This window comes from Varanus komodoensis, unplaced genomic scaffold (assembly GCF_004798865.1).
Source record: "Varanus komodoensis strain SLA01 unplaced genomic scaffold, ASM479886v1 scaffold9, whole genome shotgun sequence".
In the NCBI taxonomy this organism is placed as follows: domain Eukaryota; kingdom Metazoa; phylum Chordata; class Lepidosauria; order Squamata; family Varanidae; genus Varanus; species Varanus komodoensis.
Window position 1 is genome coordinate 24,568,356 of NW_025336598.1, and position 19,372 is coordinate 24,587,727.

The following is a 19,372-nucleotide window of genomic DNA, read 5'->3' on the forward strand; positions in this document are numbered from 1 at the left end:
GGCAAATCTTGGAAAAGGTACAGGATCAAGGATCTGAAAAGGGTTCACTATATAGTTTTTTCCAAGACATATGAATCCATTTGTTCTTTGTGAAAGCTCCAGCTCCTCTGGAGCTTTCCTTTAGGAAGGGAGCGTTTTTCTGCAAGTGAGCAAGACTGCAATTGGAGGAAGCAGTTGCACTAGGTACCAAGAGAGCATACATAGGACTGCACAGCATCAACATTTATTCTGGCAAGTGCGTCATGCATTTATTAAGAGTGCACACAGAGCTCTGAAGCACAGCAGGAAATATGTATATTCACAACACTGACGATGCAGCAAATCTACTCAATTGCATTTTAGCAGACTTATTTATTTTTAAGGAGCAATGGTGAAGCAGAAATTTGACCAAATATAAATTCAAAGCTTTCAGCTACTTCCTTTATGTGCTGTTCCTGCTTACTCAGCATCAGTCCTCTTGCAAGCCCTGCTAATAGTTCCCTATTTCTCATTTATGGAGACATTTCTAAGTGAAGATGTCATCAAATCCACAACATTTTTCTTGGGATTTTCTTCTAAATCAGTTTTTAGAGCACCGACATCTGCCAACTTCCATTCAAGTTCTGAAACAACAAGGAGTATTCAGAAAAAAACCTGAAATAACATCTTAACTAATAGAAGCATTTTTATCTGACAATTATTTATATCATGTATCTATGTATCACCTAGGTGGTGATGTATAGATACATGAAGGAACTCTAGGTGGTGTGCATAGGGTTTCTAGGTCAGAACTGATGGGTTAGAGAAAATGTTTGAGATGAGAACTATTACATTTCAGTGGGTGACTCACCCCTATTTAAATATCCTCCAAAGCAGCCCTTGCAAATAATTATTTGATTAATTTTAAAGCTTTTATATACTGCCCTTCGCTAAGTCCCAGGATGGTGATACAATAAATAAAAGTACAGCATCAACATCAAGTAGAACAAGTAAAACCACAACTTTAAAACATTAATACTTAAAATATCAGGAGAATAAAAAGGGGTTGGCTCAGCACTGAAATGAAAAAATGTTGGCGCCAGGCACACCTCTCTGGAGAGCATGTTCCATAACCAGGGTGCCACCACAGAGAAGGCCCTTCTCCAGGTAGCCACTCTCCTGATCTCTTTCAAGAAGGGCTCCTAAAGAAGGACCTCTGAACCAGATCTTAGGGGCAGGTAGGTATATTAAATAATTATATTGGTGTAATTGTTCCAGAATAGTTTTAATTTATCCCAACTACCACATACTGGCATACTTGCGGCATACCAAGACCCTGAAAGCAAAAAAAGTTTAACCACTTCTGTATTGGGTTACCTGGATATAATTCTTATTTCTCTCAAGTTGGTGTCAGTCCTTTATAAGCCGACCATTAATAATTTAGGGTTGTTGCTGTAATTAGAGGGGCCACATGCCCCTCTTTATAGGGGACAATCCTTTTTCTGAAGTGCTGCCAGAGGACTCTCCTAAAATTTGAAGAAGTTCTCTTTTTGAAGCCTTCAACTCAAGTCTGATATAAAGAACCATTAGAAGGAAGAGCTGGACCTTGAAGTTGCATGTCAGCTGTATCTGGACAGTGGACTGAGCTAAGCCTGATCAGTCATCCATGCCATAGTGAGCTGTACTTTATTTATATATAAACTATAATAATTATTTATACATATGTATCAAGATATATAGTATAGCATAGGCATATTTTATGCAAATAGTCAACCTTTTGTCTTCTCTTTTGGTAATGCATGCCCTCTTTTTGGCAATTCACAAGCGGTCATTCTAAAAACTGTTGCCAAGTTCATATTTGTTCATATTTCAGCTCTCCACCGTATTCAGCTTAGACAAAACTGCTCTGTACTATCTGTGCTAGTCCCTTGCTCAGCTGTCTTTTCAAAATAACCTTAAAAGTAATGCATACTGTTTAGCTGCTCTTCTATCATTAGCAACAGAGGCAGTCCATTTGGCAGAAGCAACTAATTGCATTTATTTGTTTATTCTCTACATTTCTTCCTTGGAAGCTAGCCATTACACTGATCCTATTAATGAATTGCGCATGAAGGCCTTTGCTAGCAGTATCCTAGTCGTATGCTAACTCGGGCATGGGCAGCCTGGAGCCCTAGGTCTCAACAGAACTGAATGTTGTCCTGGGCATAATGCTGAAAGCTCTGCACAGCTCTGGCAAAAGCAAACTTTCTTGGCAGCCTACTGTGTGGTGAAGGAAAGGGAGAAATGGCTGGTTGACCCACTTTTGTTTGTGGTTGTCCCCAAGACCACTGGTCTGGCTCTCCTCATCACTGACATATACCTCTCAACAGATTACCTGTAAGGGAATATAGCCCTCGACCCAAAATAAAAGGTTGCCCACCCCTGCAACTAGTCTCAGCTTCTCCAGCGCTCAGCTAGTCCTAGATGTCTTGTCTGGTTCAGTAGAATCTCTCTAACATAGATACTAGTTGACTTTGCTACAAATGGTAGGACAGTCTGATCTGTTCCTTCACTTGCAGTATACATTGAACACATCTTGCCTTTCCTTGTCAAGTTATGCTGTATCTTTTTGTTAAAATAACAACCATTGATTATGTATCACTGTTATCTCAGTCATTCATTCTTCTTAGGGTGGCCAATTATGAATAACCCCAAAAGAGGAAATCCATCACCAAAACAAAAGAAGATAGCACTTGGCACAATATTTGCACATGCTTATTTACATGCACAGATGTAAAATGGAATATTGTGACCAGGTAAATGTGTTGTCTAGGTGCTAAAGGTGACTGGCAACAGTTCTTATCAGACTTTATCTTTAAACTGGAATAGAAGAGGACAGCACTTCAGACATAGGAAAGGTTCAAATGAAGGCTGGCCTGCTGGCATTCCTTCAAACAGAAGACTACACTCGTAAAAGAGGACTCATGTCTGCTGTGGAATTCATCACATTTTTTTCCAGAATAATGACATATAAGCGAATGCAACGGTGACAATAACCATTCTAAGATTCAAAATGTGCTGGTCCTCATAGAGCTGGGGATGGTAAGGAGGACTTCTAAAGAGATCACTGAGGGGAAGTTGCTATGTGCAAGGCAATGAAATACATTAGGAGATACTGACTTCCTTGTCTCCAGAAGCCATTGCCCTGTGTCAAATTTTACTTGATTTCATGTTCATATGAAAACTTCTGCTCTACTTGGGAGGGGTGACAACCCTTCTGGATTTGTTCAGAGAATCTCTTCCCTTACAATGGCTGACAAAATATTCAATCCTTCCTGATGCTTCAAGACTAAAACTACTTCTGAGCAGTTTTTGTAAAAACTATTGTATACGTGGCAAATTTGTGTCATAATGTGCTTTTCAGTTTTAAACATAGTTTAAATGATGGTGTATGACTTATGGGCTATTAAACCAAATAAACTTGAACAAAATCGGCTGATGAGATTTCTTGGAATTTTGGAGACCAACACACTGCCCTTCTTGTTCAACAGAAAACGCTACAATAAAAGTAATGTTTAATGTGGCATCGATTCGGTGTTTCAGTCTCCACTGATTCTTTTACAAATTGCCATTCAATTTTGCTGTAAAATCAGTGCACCTAGCAGTTTAAAGGCAGCATTTTAATAGTGCTGGCTTGGCTAGACACCTGTCATAGAGAGGCTAGCTAGTGAAATGGGTCTCAGTTGCCACTAGCTTAGCTGCTCTGACCTTAAGAGTTGTTGATGGCTCTTGATGATGGGCTAACCATCTACATCTTAAAGGGAACGAGAAGAAGTACAATGCTAGTGGTTAAGGGGAGGTAATTTGATACCCTCCAGATGTTTTAGAGGCCAATAAGCCTCAGCCAGCATGGCCAGTAATCAGAATTTATGGGAGCTGTATTCCAAAACATCTGGAGGGCAGTAGGTTGTCTATGCCTGACCTAGATAAAGAGGGCTGGTTAAAGAAGTGTATAATAAGCACCAGTTCACAAAAATGACAAAAGGAGGAACTCTGGAAAGGAAGAATTAGAGAGGAATGAGAGAGGGGGAGGAGCAGTAAGGAGGAAGTCGTATGGACAGACATTGCATAGATGAGAGATACTGTTGTTTACATTGATTTGAATTATCCAGTCCAATCTTTGTCTAGAAGCCTGAGTTTGCTAAAATGTTTTGACTGTTACCTTCTACTGTAAGCTGTACGCCTCCACATTCTGTAATTCCAATGAACTTGCCTTTTATCTCTCCATTTTCATACACAAATAAAGTAGGTAAACAATTGTCATGGTAATTTTCAATGCAGCTATCAGCAATGGCTTTCACAAACTTTGTTTCAGGAAACTTTGTGGCCAGTAAGCTGAGGTGTCTATTAATTAATAAACACATTGGAATGCTGGAAAAAATCCCCAAAAGAGAAAATATTTTTCATCATTTTCAAGAAAATACTAGAATATTAGAAAATACTCCATCAGACTGTCTTCATAAATCCATCGTCATAGTGTCACATCAGAAATAGGTTACTTTTGGTTCAGCCCAATTGCTGGGTTTCAGCCCAAACTCCTTGATCAGTTTGGCATATTTCTTATAAGGCTATGCATTCATCAGTGAATGAATTGAGGACTCCCTCCTATAGTGACACCCATGACATAAGATGGTGCCATGGAAGTCCATTCCATATTGATAAGAAAAATATCACAAGAATATTCTTGCTTCTGAACAAAAGTCAGGGCTGCTGATAGGAATGTTGGAGATACCCACAGTGGATTGAAATGGTGTGGGATTTCTATGACTCTGGCCTGTGGATTTCAAGTAGCACAGATTCCAGTTTTTGCTTTTGGGGTTTTCAATTTACTAATGTGAATTAGTGCAAGTTGAGCAAAATTCTGGTGAAAATACGATTATGTCAATAAGTGGACTACAGAACAAAGGACACCTGACGGTCTGCTGAATACAGATTTAACAAACTCCACAGTTCTTAGCTGTTAATAGTATCTTCTGGACCTAGTGTGTTTCTTATATCCCAGTTCCACGTAAAAGGTTATGTGACTTTTAGGTTCCCGTAATAGTTTCACCTATATTCCTGGCCTGCCAAAAGCTGGTAGTTTATAATATGGCCATGGCTTTTGCTGATAAACTGGCTTGTTTCACAATGCTTCCTCTTTTCTGCCTGAAGAAGGCTTCAGAACACCCTGCTCTTTATCAACTCTGGTTTGAACAAAAGGTAGATGCTCTGCCTCTCAACACATAACACGGAGCCATGCGAAACCGGCTGTCTTGGCATGATTCCATTGCAAGCATATAAAGAAATGCTTAACTAAAGTAAAGTGCTGCCACTCACACAGTCGTTCTATAAGAACGTTCTATCTTCTGATGAAGCTGTTTAATTCCATTTTTCCCACGTCCCATGTTTGCAGTCTGAACATAGAGTCTACACTGGGGAAATACATATTTGGTTTGACTAGGGCTTTTGTCTGCTCTGTCATATTCATCACTGGCATACTCCAAGACCAACTAGTCTTAGCTATCATCCATTGTAAAGCAAGCCTTATTCTTAATGCCACAGAACATGCAGCGAACATGCATCCAGCACTTGAAGGCCGCCCCGAGGCTTCGGCGAATGGGGCGGCATAAAAATGTTTCAATAAATAAATAAATAAGGATTGTACAAGAAGCAAGAACCAGTCAGAATAAGCCTTCAGACCTCACACGCTTCCTACCTTGCATAGAACTTGGAATGTGCATCATGGTTTACATTGGGATGTTCAACCTCAAGACCACAGATGGAACCAAACCCACCTGGAGCCCTACTCCAGCCGTTTGGGGTTCCCCAGAGGGCCATGGCTCCTTTTGTAGGCTCTGCCCCCTTATCACTAATAGTTTGGTGATTTCCAGGCTTTGGTACATTTTATCGTATCATAAACAGTTGTGATAACTCTCCATGTAAGCATTACATCCCTTAAAGCCTATGTGAAGAGATCCCAGGTCATATAGAATGTTTTGTGCATAAGGGTGAAAGTGCTTGCATCAGACGCTTGTTCCTGTACCTTGCTGTGTCCAACCTACATACCGGGCCATGTGCGACTCCGTCCATAGTGTGAGCCTTGGTCTCTCACTGCATATATGCACTGTATCTAGGATAAACCCAGACTATAGGATTTACCAATGAAGGGAAAGACATCTTTGAATTTTGGCAGATGCTAGAACATTGTAATTACCAATAACATATCAACACATGAGGTGCATAGAGGATGTTCATAAATATTCCTGAGTGGCAGATGTCTCTATTACTGAAATAAGTAGAGATATCTGGTACTGATGGATAGTTTTGCTTCAAGATAAACAGTTTCAAAATACACTGATCAGAAATTATTAAGAACATGCAAACGTTCAGTCAGTGACTCAGTGCAGCTTCTCTTAATATAATGTTCTTGAGATATATCGGATCACAACTCCAATATATCTTGGAGTTGGTCAGCCCTGACCAACATGGCAAATAGTCTGAGTTGTACTCCAAAATAACAATGGGGCAGGCACCAGGTTAGGAAGACTGACTCAGAATTACTTTTTTTTTGGTCTGGCTGGCATTTTGTTTTTATTCTGTATAAAATCCTCATTATTACCTTGATCTGTACAGATGAATAACAACTGACACATCTTTTTGTGCATTTGTAACTTCCTTTACATACTGTTCACCAGAGATTTCTCTGAGTTCTCCATATCTTTGTCTTTTTTGTAGAGATTTTAATTCTTCTAAACGTTGTTTCCTAAATAAAAACAACAACAACTTAGGGTATTATTTAATAACAACAACAACAAGAATTCATTTGGAGATAGAGTGTAAGTGTGTTATGATAACTGAATCACTCCTTTGTTAACAGGTTTGAAGAAAGTTTTTGAAAAAATTGTTGTTAGTTATGGGAAATACGAGTATGTATCACAGAGCCGCTTATATGGGCAGTCGTTTCATGAATGTGTGAAATGTACATTTGGAAATTATGTATTTGAAAGTTCCTTCAGATCAGAATTTTCAGGGTTTTGCTGATAATAAGTACATTCCTACTATTTCAAACATAAACAGAACTAACTTTTCTGTTATCATCTGGTATAATGATATCCTACTGGAGACCAAGGTCGAGATCATTGAGACTATTGTGTTCTCAATCACAACCTATGAGTGTCAAAGCTGGACAGTGAAGAAAGCTGACAGAAAGAAAATTGTGTTTCAGCCATGGTGTTGGTGAGTTTTGCAAATATCCTGGGCCAACAGAAAGACAAGCAAATGGGTCCTAGATCAAATCAAAGCAGAGCTACCCCTAGAAGTAAAAACTGACAAAACAGGCTGTCATACTTTGAATGCATCAGGAAACAGCAAGACTAACTGGAAAAGACAACTGTTAGGGAAAGTCAAAGGCAGAAAGCAAAAGGGAAGACCAGATACGGGCCAAATTGAATCCATAAAGGAAACCACAGCCTTGAACTTGGAAAAGCTGAATGGAGCTGTCATGGACAGGGCAATCTGGAGGGCTTTCATTCATAGGGTGGCCATAGGTTAAAGACTACTTGATGGGATACAACAACAATAATAACAACAACATTTTTATTTGCATATTTTAAATCAAAGAAGCTGGCCAGGGTTACATGTGGCAAGTGAGTGTGTGTTAGTGTTTTGTGTAAAGCCTACATTATAGTTTTATGAATGTACAAATTATTCTACATAGATAATTTATGAATTATCAGTACATGAAAAGAGTGCACTGTATAAACCCTGTTATAGGGTGTTGGCTATGAGCAATCCAGGGTTCTCTTCTTGGGTTGTTTATGGTTAACAAACCAGAGTTAAATCATAGTTCAGGGTTTGTATCCAATGACAGTGCCTGATTCAATGATAACCCATACACAATAAATATTTAACTTGCCATTCCCATTATCTGGGTTGTTCAGTATGACCCTGGTCTTTTGGCTGGAATCCTATACCCAAGTTCTGGGAATATGTCCTATTGAATTCAGGGCACTTACTTCTGAAAAGTTATGTATAGAATTGTGTTATTTTGCTGGTGGAGCTTTGATGTTATATACATTTGTTGATACTCGTATATTACCATGATTGGTGATTTAGACAGACAGACACCAGACATTAAATTACTTCATGTGAAATATTGTATAAATATTTCATGAATATCTGAATCTACATAATGTAATTACCTGCATCTTGACAATGTCTTTATTGTATAGAATTGAAACATAATAAAAGACATTGGTTTTCATCAGAAATACTACTTTTGTGGAACATAAGCAAATTAAAACAATTTATCAGTTTGGCCTGCTATCCTAAGCAAACTCTTCTGGGAATAAACCCAGTTGAACTCAGTGTGGAGTTATGTCTGAGTACTCATGCAGAGGATTGTGTCATAAAATATTAAATCAATTAAGAGTTATTAGTGGGATTTCTGTCTTAATAAGCAAGCAAACAAATAAATCCTGGAGCCATGTTACAGTGGCAGCATAAATTTATCAGATATGTGGCCCAAGCAAGAAAGCTGCCAAATAGCACAATGTACCAAAAAATAATTTGAAGAATACCGGGATGGAGCAGATGTTACAAGCACACTGTCCAGAAACAAACTGAAGCAGGCAGGGGACAAGACATTTTTAATATGAAAGCACTAGGTGGCACTATTCATCTATAGAAATCCTTTAAGAAATCTTTTAATTAAAGAAATCCTTTAATTTGAAATGGAAATTGTTCTTTTGAAATGAACTTAAGTCTTTTAAATGATCCAATAATGTGGAACTAACTAATGGGGGGAGAAATCAGATACGAATGAAGGCTACTTCTTTTTTCTATATTTAATCACCAGGTTAGAATCTTTGTCTTTCTTGCCGGATATTGGATTTAAATATGTTAATAAGAAACGTGGCTTACCGATACATTTCAACAGCTTTCATATCTTCCTCATCAAATACATCTTCAGCTTCTTTCAGTTGTTTCATAGTCATTTTTTCATATGGCTTCACTAAAAAAGAAAATGACTGAATAAAGAATTAAACATTAATAGCAAACATAATTGATGTGCATCTGTCATGGCTGGCCTGGGTCCAGTCCACAACAGATCTTCCTCAGAAATGAAACCAACTGGTATGGAGTACGAATGGGACAGGTAGAACCCCAGTTCCAGCAATTACTTAGTACCCACCACATTCTAGGAGAGGCCCCACCAAGTTTGTCTGCAGAGGAAGACCAGCAAGGACCTCTGGAATTGCTCTCCTTCGTAAATGTGGTGGATGCCCCACCTGGAGAATCAGAATGGCAGCTGAACTGCCTCCAAGCCCCTAAGAATATCAACACCAGAAGCTGCAGGCAAAAGTGGTCACTGGGTGAAGTTTTCACCCCAATGCACAAAAAACCAGGGAGGTTTTGGAACAATGGATTTCTTGGAAGTAAAGGCCTCTACAAGTAGAGGGAGACCTTGAATGCTCGAGTTACCAGCTGGGCCTGGGTAGACTCTGGTTCACCTAGCTATATCAGTCCTGAATTAAATTTTGCTGGAACCACCCAGGACTTCAACTCTGCCCAGCTTTTGAACTTGCTTCCCACATTGACTAACTTCCCATGCTATGGTCACCTAGAACTCTGTTAGATTTTGGTTTTGGAATCACACCTGCCCTTAAGATGCCTCCTCTGGGCTTGACTTCAGTTTATCCTTGAGTTCCTACTCTTTCAAACTGTCCCAATACCTAACCTGTTATCAGTATTTTTATATTCCTGCCATGAGAGAGTGAGAGGTCAAGACAGGACTCAGTCTAGGCTGGACAGTGGCCAGTGTGTAGAAGAAAATGCCTGAACACCTGTGAAAAGGGAATGACCCATGACAATTTCCCCTGACAAATTGGCAATTTGTGCTGAGGCAGTGGCAATAGTTGGGAGTGATGAGCCTGGAAAACCCCAGTTCAGATCTCAGTCCAACCAAGAACTTAACAGGAAGCCTCATCAGGCCTTGTCCAGTTCTCTTTCAGGTGCTGCCAAGCAGGTGTCTCTCTTTTGTTGCAATCATTCTGCCTCATCTGCAGAATTGCACAGGGCATCGTCCCCTTCACTTTTTAACCCTCCTCAGTTCTGGAACCAGCATAAAGGTTCTGGAGGTGAGGGCAAAAACAATGGATGATGGATGTTCATTTGCTTTGCTCACTTTTAAAGATTAAATTGTAAACTGTTCTTTATGAAAAAGTAGCTGGGTGCCGAGAAGATTTAAGGTGGGAACCAGGCCTACTCAGCCCACCCTTGGCTAGCACCTCTTCTGTCTTTCTTATTACCCAAGAAAATCCACTGATGATCAGAGGAAAGAGCTGCACCGTGTCTTTTGATCTGTAGCCCTTGGAGTCCTCCATGTCCACCAGCCTTTCAATGTGCAATATGGAGATGGTAATACTGACCAGTTTTCTAGGATTTCTGGAAACAATTTTCAAATTTTCTAGGATTCCATGGTTTGCACAATCAAGGGATAGTGGTTAGAGTGTTTGGCAAGAAGAAGGGAGATTATTTTAAATGTCCATAGCTACAAAGCATGCTGGGTAATCTTGGACTAGTCATGTTATCTCACCCCAACATTCCTTTCAAGATGTGATGATCAAAGAATGGAGGAGAACTTTGTTTGCCACTCAGCACCTTGGAGAAAGGATGGAATAGAACTGCAGAAAATAGATACCTATATAAAAAGCACTTTCCTGTAGGATTAATTCTAAAACAAGAATGAAGAAAGTTACCCTGGGAAGTTTAAAGCACTGAGCTTGTGTGTGTGTTACTGCAAAGAAAATACCCAACCATATGCATGTAATCTCCAGAGCCCCCCATTAAGGTCTAGCTTATTTTTTATGTTTTGTATTTGCTTGTAAGTTATCCTGAGGGCATGTATGGAAAGGCAGGACCTAAATGCCATACACAAAACAAATAAAATTAATTTTAAAAAAATCTAGTTCCCCAAGGAGTGTCTGAAAATGGAGACTAAATGGAAGCCCCATGCTTACAGAAAACCTGTTCATGGCTATTAAGTGCAATAAACTCTCGGCAGAAGTTATTTCCAGATGTGAGTTAATTATGGCAGTGTTAGCAAATTTACTGAGGAAAAGCATGGCGTCTCAGCTTTCTGTTACTGAATTTCTGCATCCCCTTTAAATAAAATATCAGGATCTCTCATTTGAATGTTTCTGCCATGATAAAAACTTCCTGCTTGTTGAAAACTAGAACTTCAGAGAAAATAGAAGGTTACTTAGGATAGAACCTTTCCACCTGGCATACCAGCTTTCTATGGGCATTGTTTAGTGTGTAGATTTTAAACAGTGTATTTCCCTTTCTGCACTCTCAGTACAGTCCCAGAAAGGCTACAATGACCCATTATGAATGATCAGACAACCTAGGCTTAGCAAATCATGGGTTGTTTGCAGGGCTTTTTTTGTCATAGAACGCACCAGAACAGCGTTCCAGCAGCTTTTTTTGATGGGTTTTTCCCAAGGGATTGTTCCAAGTGATTGTGAATTGCCCTGTCGGGCATAGCTGGTCGGCGGCAAAAATCATTAAAATAGTGCATGTGGGCTGCTTGTGTGTCCGTGCTGATTGTGAGGGCGCTGCTCGGCTTGGGATTGGTCGTGTGGTCGCACGCTGAGTGCTGACTGCCGGCAGCGACCATTATGTTTATGTGTGTGTAGAGTGACTGGCTACGTGCAAAAGGTAAATAAGTTCTTTATGTCAAAAAAAAGTTGGTGACTTGAAAATCTTTTTTAGTGTAAAAGTGTGACCCCAGGATGTGCATTCCAGCACTTTTTTTTTTTTTTACAAAAAAAGCACTGGCTGTTTGTATGCACACGCTGGCTTCTTGATCACTTGCCAGCTTGATTGCTAAGCAATTTGAACACCCTATTCCTAGATTGTTCCCCATGACACCCAAGCCTAGATCTTATTTTGCATTTAAACTATGGATTGTTTCTCTGCAGCTCAGCAGCTCTGAGTTCCACATTTGAATTCAGAATAACCAACCTGGGAGCATGGTGTTCCTCTGCTGTTTAGGAGAGCAGAGGCAACTGAACAGGCAGGAGTTAGCATGCTGATACACTCCTGACAGCTTGCAAACCATGGTAAACAGTGAGTTATTCGATTGTCCGAACCAGATCACCATGTGCCTTTTTTGAATGTGGAGATCAACCTCTATATTATATTAAAAACCTATCAGAGATACCTAACATCACTTCTATGTTCCACTACAGTACTTAGTATGCTGCTGAAATAAAATGATGTTGATTTGAACAATTAATAGCACTCCAACTATATTTACCTTCTGCTTCTTTCTGTAAACGTAAAACCATTTCTTCAATTTCATCCTTTACCTCTTCTTTTGGAGGCAGGATCCCAAAATCTCTTAATATGTCATTCCATTCTGTATCTTCATTTGGGTCCTTTTGAAATAGAAGCCAAACATATTGCTAATCTAGTATACTTTTATTTGGATCCAAAAAATGTGATTAAAGCTCTGCTGACACAACCATGCTTTCCTGACACTTCCTTCTCCTCAGAGACTCTGAAAGACCTCTTTTAAGGTGACCTTCTGGGATGGTACACAATGTGATCAGATGGGCAAGAGCAACAGGAAACAGAAAGCAGCAAAAACTGAAGAATACATGGTGGAAGCGCCTTCCACTTGAACAAAATCAAGTTTGGACTCACACTTCTGTTGAGTGACTAGAATACATGCTTTACATGCAGAAAGGTCCCAGGTTAGTTTCCCATAATCTCTTTTCTGAAACCCCGTATTTTCTATCTGAAATTTTTGCTGTTTTTAGTACTTTGGTAGCAGGTACAAAACAGCTTCTTCTATTTGGCAAGAAGAAACAACTTTTGCAAAATAAATAAATAAAAATAAAAAGTGCCTAAATTACACAATTGTGAAAAATTACACCATCTGGGTTGTTCCATGATGTGCCTAACAGATGATCAAGCTCCTTGTTGTCCCCCACTCCCGTCGCAGTCCTCCTGCCACTATCCCAGGGAACCTGTTGGCTGAACCCATCCGGTCTCATCATTCTGGTTATGATCTCTTACTGGTCACTTCCATCACTGCCCTCTACCCCCACTCTCTCTTCCTTTTGAAGACTGTTCTGAACTATCTCCCAGTGACAGCCTGGCGTCTCCTGAGCACACAGACCTCCTCTTCAGCATTGTGATCCTCTGGTTTTTAACTATTGCCTGCCCAGTTATCTGCACCTGCCACCTTTTTCACAATTCCACACGTCTCTTGGTATGCTGGAAAGTTAGTATCTACAAGCATGCCTTTTTGCAAAGGGTTGTTCTTTAAGTAGAGTCTTTGACAGGGCTAATCGGGGTTGTTCTGACAGATTTCATGGCTATAAAAAGTGTTCTGGCAGATTTCACTTAAAACCCCTTTCTTTTGTCAGTCGTCAAAAGGAAATTCTTGTGAAAAGAGGGTTTATAGTCTTATATTCTTTAAGTACCTAGAGGCTGGGGCAAGTGTGAAAAAGGTGGAGGCACTGAGAACAGCCAGGGAAATACTAGAAAACTAGAGGGATTACACCAGAAGGAAGATGTACAGTGGTACGTCAGCTCACAAATGCCTCAGTTCATGACCAAATCGGGTCGCAAACAGAAATTTCATAAAAATTTTGCCACAGGTTGCAAACTCCGCATCAGGTGATGATCGCGAGTGCGCCTGCCTTCCCTGCACAGGCGCGATTGCAGTCGTGCTGGGGGGGGTGGGGGGATGGCCGTGATCCTGCTGGGCAGGGAGATGGCCACGATCGCACCCATGTTTTCCGCCCAAGCGTGCCCACGATCGTGCCCATCTCCCCCCCAGCACGCCCATGCTTGCACTCGCCTCTTCCCCAGCATGCCCACAACTGCACCTGTCTCCCCCCCAGCACACCCGCCCCTGCACCCGCAATTGTGCCAGTCTCCCCCCCCCGAGCACGCCCGTACCTGCCTCCCCCCCAGTGTGCCTGCAATCACACCAGTCTTCCCTGCCCTGCATGATTTCTGTTGCAGGGGGGATGGCTGTGATCTTTGTTATCCTTTGTCACTTTGCTTCAAATTTTTGTGAGTAAAAAAAAAAAAAATAGTTACAGAACGGATTAACCTTATTTACATTGACCCTTATGGGAAAATTTGACGGCTCACGACCAATTTGGATCACGACCAGAGTCCTGGAATGGATTAAGTTTGTGAGCCAAGGTACCACTGTAGTTGCCAACCCTTTCACAAGCAAATATCCTCTTGCAGCTTTGCCTTTGCCCAGGTAGCTTGCTGCTTGACAACTGCCAAGTGAAAAGCAAAGTAACAAATTAATCTAATTGCCAGCTTGTTTTGCCCATGGATTTTGCCTCATACAGTTTAAAAGGAAGCACTTACCAGGACATTGACCAGGCAAGACTTTGGATTTTGACTAGAAAGTGGCATTCACTGTACAAAATACAAAACTCATTTGTACACATTTCTGGTACCTAAAATAAATTTAGAAGTGCTGGTTGGGCACTTTGAGGGAGCTGTCATCGGGGAACATTGCAAAAAAGAAAAATGAAAGGGAAAACATGGTGGTGGTGACTGGGAAAGGATTGCAATCAGAGAAGGTAGAATGGACCAGTGACAGTTTCTCTCAGGAATCATTTGCGCATTGATGCAGTGAGTGCCAGTGGTGGTATCACAGGCAAACTCAGCAACAGTTGGAAACTATTTTGCTCTCGCTGAGCAGTTTGCTCACTGTTTCCCTTGATCTACTATATCAGTCTCCAGATATAGATAACACAACTGATTGTGAGGCAACCATCTCCTGGAATAAAATGTGTTTCAGGTTAGGTTGTGCCTGAATAATAAGCCATCCTTCAGCAACCTACTAGGTTTGGACACAGTGGCAAACTACCATGGCTAGTTAATGGTGGGTTGTTATATTGTGTGAACCAGATCAGTGATGAGAAAAAGGCTTCACCTGAATTATGCTACCAAAATTCAAGGTGAATAGATAAAAGTCACATCTTGCTTGGCCACTTCTTCCGATTAGGCACTTGCTTCTTTTATCCTACAGTGACAGATTTGCTACAATGATCTACTCTTGCAAGATCCAGGCTAGATGGCTGTAATGTGTTTTGCTATATTCAGGGTAGCACAGGGCTTTGCTCTCTTAACAATCTTAGGAGAGCTGTTTCAAATCCTCTTCAGAAATTCTCAGTGCATTCAGTTCTTCTTCCTATTTCCACTGTTTTCAACCATGTACATGGGAGAGCTTGGGTGTAAGTCATCTATGGAATGCAACAGGCAATGAACAAAAGTGTATGAGTGGGAGTCTTAGTCACACACTTTGGTCGTAGATGTGCATGCACATTCTGTGTGCTACTAGGACCTTCCAGGCAGTCCGAGAAAGGATAAAGTTGGTACAGTAGTACCTTGGCTCACGAACTTAATCCATTGCAGGACTCTGGTCATGACCTAAATTGGTCGTGAGCCAAGTTAAATTTCCTCATAAGGTTCAATGTAAATAAGGTTAATCCATTCTGTAACTATTTTTTTAATCAGAAAAATGTGAAGCTAAGTGACAAAGAACAGCAAAGATTGCGGCCATCTCCCCTCTTCACCCCGAGCACGAGTGCAGCCATCTCCCCACCTCCCCCGTCATCCCTGCATGCGCCTGTCATCCTGGCGCGCTGGGGGGAAGGAGATGGGCATGCTCAAGGGTGCGCTGGGCGGGGGAGAGACGGGTGCGATCGCAGGCACACTCGGGGGTAGGGGGAGACAGGCGCGATCGTGCTGTGGGGGGAGATGGCCGAGATCGCAGTTGTGCTTGTGTGCGATCTTGGCCATCTCCCCCCCCCACCCCCAGCACAATCACAGCCATCTCCCCACTCAGGGGGTGGGGGGGGGAGATGGCCATAATCGCAGTCCCCACCCAATGCGGAGTTCACGACCTGAGTCAAAATTTTTATGAATTTTTTTTTCGCAACCTGATTTGGTCATGAACTGAGGCGTTCGTGAGCTGAGGTACCACTGTAATATGTTGGCACCATTTGAATATATGTTCTTATGGCAGTGATTCATTATAGCAGCATTGTTATTATTAAATGTATTGAAAGGCCTAGTTGAAAGCATCTGATCCTGATTTGGTACCTTCTATATGTTTTTAACTCCAATTCCCAGCATTTTTTACTATTGACCACGCTGGCTAGGACTGATGAGAGTGCACCAAGTTGGGGAAAATGGATTGAAAGAATAGTCTGACCTGCTGGTTTCATACTATTAGGGAGTAGAAAAGATATGCTAACTGTACACAAAATTGAAAGGATTGATTTCTTTTAAATATTTTCATTAGAAATTTTGGACACTAATAGCAACCACAAACCTCTTGTTTTGCTCTATTATCATTTCAGCCAGGAGGGCTTTATAAAAGAGCTTTTCTTGTCTTTATTCAAAATCCCAGGCAGATTGCAAAGATTATACAGCTAGTTGAAGCTCTGGATAGATAAATTAAATCAGAGGCAGTAGCCTGCTCCTTGTTTCTTCAAATAATGATAGATGCCTTTTCTCCTGAATGCTGAAAAAGGATTATTCTGAGATTATTCTAGTTATGGCTTCCCATAACTAAAGCTGAGGCAGCCTTTAAAGAAAAACACATAATTGGGAATTCACATCCCAGAATTTAGAAATTGTTAAAGAATCATCAGTTGAGTGTGCATTCAGAAGAGCACCCCGGTGGGACATATTAGCACCATTGAATGAAATGTGTTATGGACTGAATAGGGCAGCTGAACAGAGTGGCAACTTTCAATACAGGCAGGGCCTGCTGTTGGAATGTTCCTCTGCAGGTCTCCCACCATTCATGCCCATTTCCAGACCACTCCTCTCCGTACCCTGTTTTACTCCAGAAATACAGCAGCATTCCATGCCCAGTGAAGAGGTTCAGTCCTTGTTGGACTGTCTTGGGGTGGGAGTTATTCTTTTGAAGGTTTTTGCTGGAGCAGCGATTGTACTTCTGCAAAGCATGTGTTCCAAGCTTGCATGTAGATGGTACTATTGTGACTACATGAGGAGTCATGTTGATTTCAGTATTGGTATATAACAAGGATGATGTTATGTGTCATCAAGGCTTGGCGCTGTTCATTGCAGCATCCCTACTCCAAAAATTGCATAGTCATAGGGGATGCCAGGCATGTACACAGATAAAAATGCCAGTTTTATGATTAAAATATATTATTCCCTATCAAATGGTGCTTATTCCCAGGTGAATCTGTTTCAACATCAGGACAACAGAACAAAAGTCTACTTCAGCCCTCTGGTCATGGTGGTGCTGGCTTGATATTAAAATGCAAATCGCTCATGCTCGCAATATCTTTTTTTAAACTGGGGTTGGTAGTGTCTGCGTTTTGCATTAACATATCAGATAGATATAAGTAATTATGATATATATATTTTTTAAAAAATCTCATTCCTTATTCTTAAACTTTTGGTAACCTTGCTAAGAGTTTCTCAAGTTATAAAGAAATTCAGTTTTTGTGTGTATGAATATAACACTAGTGTAACAGAAATTGTTCAGCTGAACAAACATTCTTAGTTGTGTAATGCTTTGCTAGCGAATTCATTGAATGAATAAGGAATAGGCCAAAATGACCAGCAACTGATTTTTCTCCTAAAGGTATAAAGTATTTGGATTGGAAATGGCTGGCGTTGGTCTCTTATGAAGGAGGAGGAGATTTCTCTGTATTGTATACTTCAATAAAGTACTTTTGGTTTTTTAAAATCTCGTTGGTGGTTTGTTGTCTCTTGCCATTAGACAAACAAACCTTTAGGCCAGTCAGGGTTAGAGTCCCTGACACTCTCAACCTTGCAGCAAAGTGAATAGGTCTCGAAGTAGCAGTACAGAAGTACTTTACAGTTGAAATTATCATTTGAATAAACAACAGCTGTCTGAAAAAACAGGTGTGACTATACCCTTAACCTTCTTTTCACATATGCCATACCACCCCAGTTGTCTGACCTGCATGTTGGCTTGCTTGTTGTACAGCAATAGTCCCTTGTCCCCTGGCTCTGTATACCCATGAAAGATGAGGCCAGACAATTGCCCTGTTGGTCAGACAAGGAGTTGAAACAGTCAACCAACTGCTTCAGAACATTGCTCTTCTGGAACAGTGTGGGATGAGCCATTCAAATAACTACAAAATGTCAGCTGCTGGCCTGAGACTTCCATCTTTCTTTTAGCTATTCAAAGTGAATCTAGTATGTGAAAGGTAAAGTTGGCATAATTGTATGAAAGCAATACAAACATGAGTACAGAATGGTAGGAGTGATATAGAATTTCTCATTCCCTGTGAACTCTTTGTAACCTTGCTGAGGCCTGAACCTGAAGAGTACCCGTCACGTTGAAAACTTTGTCTAATAGCGAAAGGTAGAATTTAAGTTTTTTGTGTATGAATCTAACACTAGTGCAACAGAAATTGTTCAGCTGAAACAGCATCCTTAGCTAATGCTCTAGTAGGATGAAAACTATTGGACCTGCACAAAGAAGACAATTACTGGCATCTAACTTGCTGCTTAACTGTCTGCTGTTAGGGTAAGTGTGGAATGAAGCCTGCTTTCTCTAGCTAACAATGCACAAAAGCCAGGTACAGATGGGGATATGTCAAAATGATCATTAATCGAGTTTGCTCTTGATGTGCAAATCAGTATGTATAACTTACAGAGATATAATCATATAATCACTGACACAAAGCCAGGCCGAGAAAAGTCCCCTTTTCTAGAAATCAGCAGGTGGGCATCCTTGAAATATACTTGACACTAACCAGGCACCAGTCCAGGAAAAGCTAGTTGACACTTGAAGGATAACAGCAGGTCAAACAAAGGACAATTCACACTATCCACCCCATCCTCCTCCTCTATGTAATAGTACCCCATCCCCCCTCTTCCTTTGGAGCATCTGCATTGGTATGCAAGTGGAAAAGATCATGCCATTGTAACTTTTTACTTCTGTAACCTGCTGGAAAGTGTTATGTGTAGCCCGTTAATGATCAGTGTATGAAAGGGCCAACTGAGGACTGGTCAGGTGCACCATCTGTAATGATTTGTTGGTAACTGGTTATTCTTGAGAATCACTCCTTTAAAAGAAAACCTTCCCCAGTCTTGAATTTGGGGCATATGCACACCAGGACAAGGACCATTTGGTCAACACTCTTAAAGGTATAAAAACATTTGGATTGTCAATGGCTGGTGCTGGTCTCTTATAGAGGAGCAGACTGCTCTATATTGTTGAGTACATGCTTCAGTACAGTTTTTGGCTTTTTGCATCTTGTTGGTTTGTTGTCTCTCCCAGTTAGACAAACAGACCTTTAGTCCAGTTGAGGTTAGAGTCCCTGGCAGGAGT

The 19,372-nt window shown here is 40.8% G+C and overlaps 1 protein-coding gene across 1 annotated transcript in view; it reads right to left on the reverse strand.

Moving 5' to 3' along the window:
• Positions 1 to 480: 480 nt before the first annotated feature.
• Positions 481 to 19,372, reverse strand: part of LOC123017141 (phosducin-like protein 2) — a 40,522-nt gene continuing 21,630 nt past the window's right edge. The window contains exons 4-8 of the mRNA XM_044418279.1: positions 12,299 to 12,419; positions 8,899 to 8,989; positions 6,596 to 6,739; positions 4,160 to 4,368; positions 481 to 602 (exon numbers count right to left, since the gene is read on the reverse strand). Coding sequence (XP_044274214.1) covers positions 481 to 602; positions 4,160 to 4,368; positions 6,596 to 6,739; positions 8,899 to 8,989; positions 12,299 to 12,419 — 687 coding nt within the window. The remainder of the gene's footprint in view (positions 603 to 4,159; positions 4,369 to 6,595; positions 6,740 to 8,898; positions 8,990 to 12,298; positions 12,420 to 19,372) is intronic.